Genomic DNA, 3,973 nt, shown 5'->3' on the forward strand with positions numbered 1-3,973 from the left:
TATGCTGTGTAAAGTTTAATCATATTTTTAACATTTCATAACAAAAAATTCATTTATAAACAACTCAAACTTAACAAAAAAGATCATAAACCGAGATGACTACCAGTACACAAATTCGCACCAGAGTCTTATGAAGTCAATATCGCATATGTCCACCGTTTGCGTTAATTACTTCTAAGCACCGTGATCGCATTGACATAATGAAATTTCTAAAATAAGCCACTGGGATATTAGCCCATTCTTGCATTAGTCGGTTGTGTAGTTCTCTTTGGTTGGTGGGTGCATTCGGGCCTCTGTAGACACGCCGGCCAAGTTCATCCCATATGTTCTCAATCGGGTTGAAATCGGGCGACTTTGACGGCCAGGGCAGTACGTTGACATTCTGCTGTTGCAAGAGTGCCCGTGTTGTGCGTGCAGTGTGGCTCGTTGCCCCGTCTTGCATTAGTGTCATGCCCCTGTTCTGTTGAATAATGGGAATGGCAACGGGGCGAAGAATTTCGTTCTGGTAACGAGCTGCATTTAAGTTCCCTTGAATTGCAACAAGTGGTGTTTTAACGTGGAGTGAATTCCAGCCCATATCATTACAGAGCCGCCGCCGAACTTATCTTTTTCTACGACGCACGCATCAGCATAACGCTCACCACGTCGGCGGTACACACGGGTTCTCCCATCATTTCCCTGAACATTGAAACGGGACTCATCGGTAAACAAGACTTGTGCCCAGTCCGCACGTGTGAATCTCAGATGAGTCCTCGCCCAGCGGACACGTGCACGACGGTGGTGTCCACGCAGTACAATTCCCCGATACGGCCGTCTGGCACGAATACCAACGGATCTGAGGCGCAATCGGACTGTGTTGCTGCTGATTGGCCGTCCGTGAGTCCCAAATGTCGCCCTTGCTGTTTCTACTGCTGTGCGCTTCCGCTGGCGGAGGTGCGATATAACCATAAACCGGTCTTGTCTGCGTGTTGTCACTCTACCACGTGGTCTCCTCGGAAGATTGGCGACACTTCCGGTACGTCTGTACTTTGAGGCCAGTCTAGTAATAGACTTCTTTGTAACACGCATTCTTCGGGCAACCTAGAAAAAAAACACAAAGGATTACAAGGTTCATAATACTGATATGCAACGGGCTTGTCGTAGAATGCATGCACTGAAATGCAATAAAACGAACAATGGGTATTGAACCACATACCTGCTCTAAAATTCCAATAGCGATTGCACGTTCTTGCAACGACATACGAGCCATGTTTTGTGTTTTTATGTTAGGCACATCTACACTCTATCGATACATGTTTATATTGGTCATTATGGACAGTTGCACGAAGTGCACGTGCTCGTTTTCGATTTTCAACGACCACTCTCAAAGTATGGTTTTGCATGGTTAATTTTGCATAAATTCATTTTGAGCAGACGACAAATTGGGGCATTACATATAATCATTATCTAATGTGCATATTTTTAAAATAACACGTGTTTAATGCAAGTTTGTTTTTGGGGTACTTATAAGTTTCGTTAAGTGTATTTACTGTCAGTCAGAGAACTACATCAAGGAGAGCAGTGTCAAATGCATCACATGCACGTGTACGCTATGTAGGTGGTTACTGTATTGCAAAAATAAGACATAAATATATACAGAAGAAAAAAAGCCATATGTATAAGACAGATGCATCTGGTCAAGCATTGTTTGAAGAATCTATGCTAGCTGTCAGTATTCTAGATGGGTTAAAGCTAGATGAACATCATGTTATATCCACCACCAATGAGCCAGAATCTTTACTAGATGTTAGTAGAAGACAAAAAGGTAATAGATCACTTACCAACATTTCGGATGAACTCTTCCACTTTTTCAAAAAGCTAACAGAAATATGTTTGTCTCTATTTATTGATGAAAATTTTAATAAGTATGGTGGCAATTTGTTTGAACATATCAGAACTGAAATAATGGAAAAAAGTGATTTATATAATCAGTTTTGTGAGGTTGTAGACATCAGTATAAATAGAAATGAAGAGTTTGATTCAGAGACAGTTAATAAAGAGCTCAGAAACAAACAAATAAGTAATGTGTATAAGAAAATTATAAAATTGTTCTTAATGGTAATGGTCAATCAATTCAGGAAGGATATCTTGGAAAGTTTCAATATCCAAAAAAAGATGGCTCACAGGAAGCAAATCAGAGTGTCACAGACAGATAAAACAAAATCTGACAAAGGTAAGGAGAGTAAAAAACTAGAAATGTGTCCATAGGACACTGATGCCCCCACACGCCACTGTTCTGTCAATCTTATGACTCTAGGTCAAATATTTTTTGGACTACATGTGCCACAAATTGAAAACTAAAAATCAACAAAGGGCCATAATTCTGTTAAATTTGGTCGCAGCAAAAATTCCTTCCTTTACTACCATCTACACATTAAGGTTGTTAATCCCTGGAAGTTTAAGTAAAATCTGCCATCCGGTTTAAGAGGAGTTGCGTTCACAAAATTTCTACATAGTATATAATGAAAAAATCACCACAAAGGGCCATAATTCTGTTAAATTTGGTTGCAGCAAAATTCTTTCCTTTACTGCCATCTACACATTAAGGTTGTTCATCCCTGGAAGTTTAAGCAAAATCTGCCATCTGGTTTAAGAGGAGTTGCATTCACAAAATTTCTACATAGTATATAGTGAAAAAAATTCAACAAAGGGCCATAATTCTGTTAAATTTGGTCGCAGCAAAAATTCCTTCCCTTACTACCATCTACACAATAAGGTTGTTCATCCCTGAAAGTTTAAGCAAAATCTGCCATCCGGTTTAAGAGGAGTTGCGTTCACAAAATTTCTACATAGTATATAGTGAAAAAATCAACAAAGGGCCATAATTCTGTTAAATTTGGTCGCAGCGAAAATTCCTTCCTTTACTACCATCTACACATTAAGGTTGTTCATCCCTGGAAGTTTAAGCAAAATCTGCCATCTGGTTTAAGAGGAGTTGCGTTCACAAGATTTCGGGACGTACGGACAGACGGACGGACGGACGGACAGACGTACGGACACTCGGACGGACAAGTGCAACGCTATATGCTCCCACTCTGTGGGGGCATAAAAAAGTGCTTTAATTGAAAATGTAAGTGAGGATCTTGAACAAGCTGGGCATGTTTATAAAAGTAAAGGAAAGGGACGAAAACGAAAGACTGTAAGTGTTGAAAGAGAAGGAGAAGAAGAAAAGGCCACACGAGGAAAAAGATTAAGGCGAAAGATTGTTAGAATGGACAGTAGTTCAGATGAAGAACTTACCGAAATTGCACAGACGACTGCAGCTCACACAAAACAAAGAAAGGACAAAGATATTTCAAAATCTCCTGAGGCAGAATTTATTAACGAGGACATTGCACAGCCAAGTACATCAGGTATAAATGTAAGACCTGCACAAAGGAGTCGAAGAAACAGTACTGATAGCTCCACAGATGAAGATAAAATGAAAAAAAGTGAGGAAGTGACAGAGCTAAAAGTCACCGAAGAAACAGGTGAAGTAGGTAGTGAAAATATTGATGAAAGTGAAGATATTGATGAAAGTGAAGAAAAGTGTAAAGTTTGTGATACAGTCAATAAAGAGTTTAAAGGTGAGATCCTGTGGATACAATGTGATGGCTGCAATGGCTGGCTTCATCGAGCATGTGCTGGACTTCAGCACCATATGAAGTGGAAAAAGGCAACTCGAAAGGGAGCCAAGTTTTATTGTTGTGACTGCAAATAATCAATTATTTAAAACTAGGGATTAAACGATGATCGAGTATAATCGAAAATTGATCGGTTATAGAACCGATCGGCGATGATCGATTACAAAGTTTAATAATCGATCATCGGTAATTTATTTTCTTGCTGTTACTTAAGTGACTAACTGTATTATAACAACACTCTAAATTAAAGCCATTTGTTTGAAACAATAATTTTCATTCAATTGAATATGAAAGCATACTGGTGACCATTG

At 39.3% G+C, this 3,973-nt stretch overlaps 1 protein-coding gene across 1 annotated transcript; it reads left to right on the top strand.

The window, feature by feature from the left end:
• The first annotated feature begins 1,653 nt into the window (after window positions 1–1,653).
• Window positions 1,654–3,739, top strand: LOC132712970 (uncharacterized). The gene is made up of 2 exons (XM_060695415.1): window positions 1,654–1,804; window positions 3,132–3,739. The coding sequence occupies exons 1-2, from the start codon at window positions 1,654–1,656 to the stop codon at window positions 3,737–3,739; spliced, it is 759 nt and encodes a 252-aa protein (XP_060551398.1).
• Window positions 3,740–3,973: the final 234 nt, after the last annotated feature.

The sequence above is a fragment of the Ruditapes philippinarum genome, unplaced genomic scaffold, assembly GCF_026571515.1.
Source record: "Ruditapes philippinarum isolate M1 unplaced genomic scaffold, ASM2657151v2 ctg2000_1_1_1_1, whole genome shotgun sequence".
Classification (NCBI taxonomy): domain Eukaryota; kingdom Metazoa; phylum Mollusca; class Bivalvia; order Venerida; family Veneridae; genus Ruditapes; species Ruditapes philippinarum.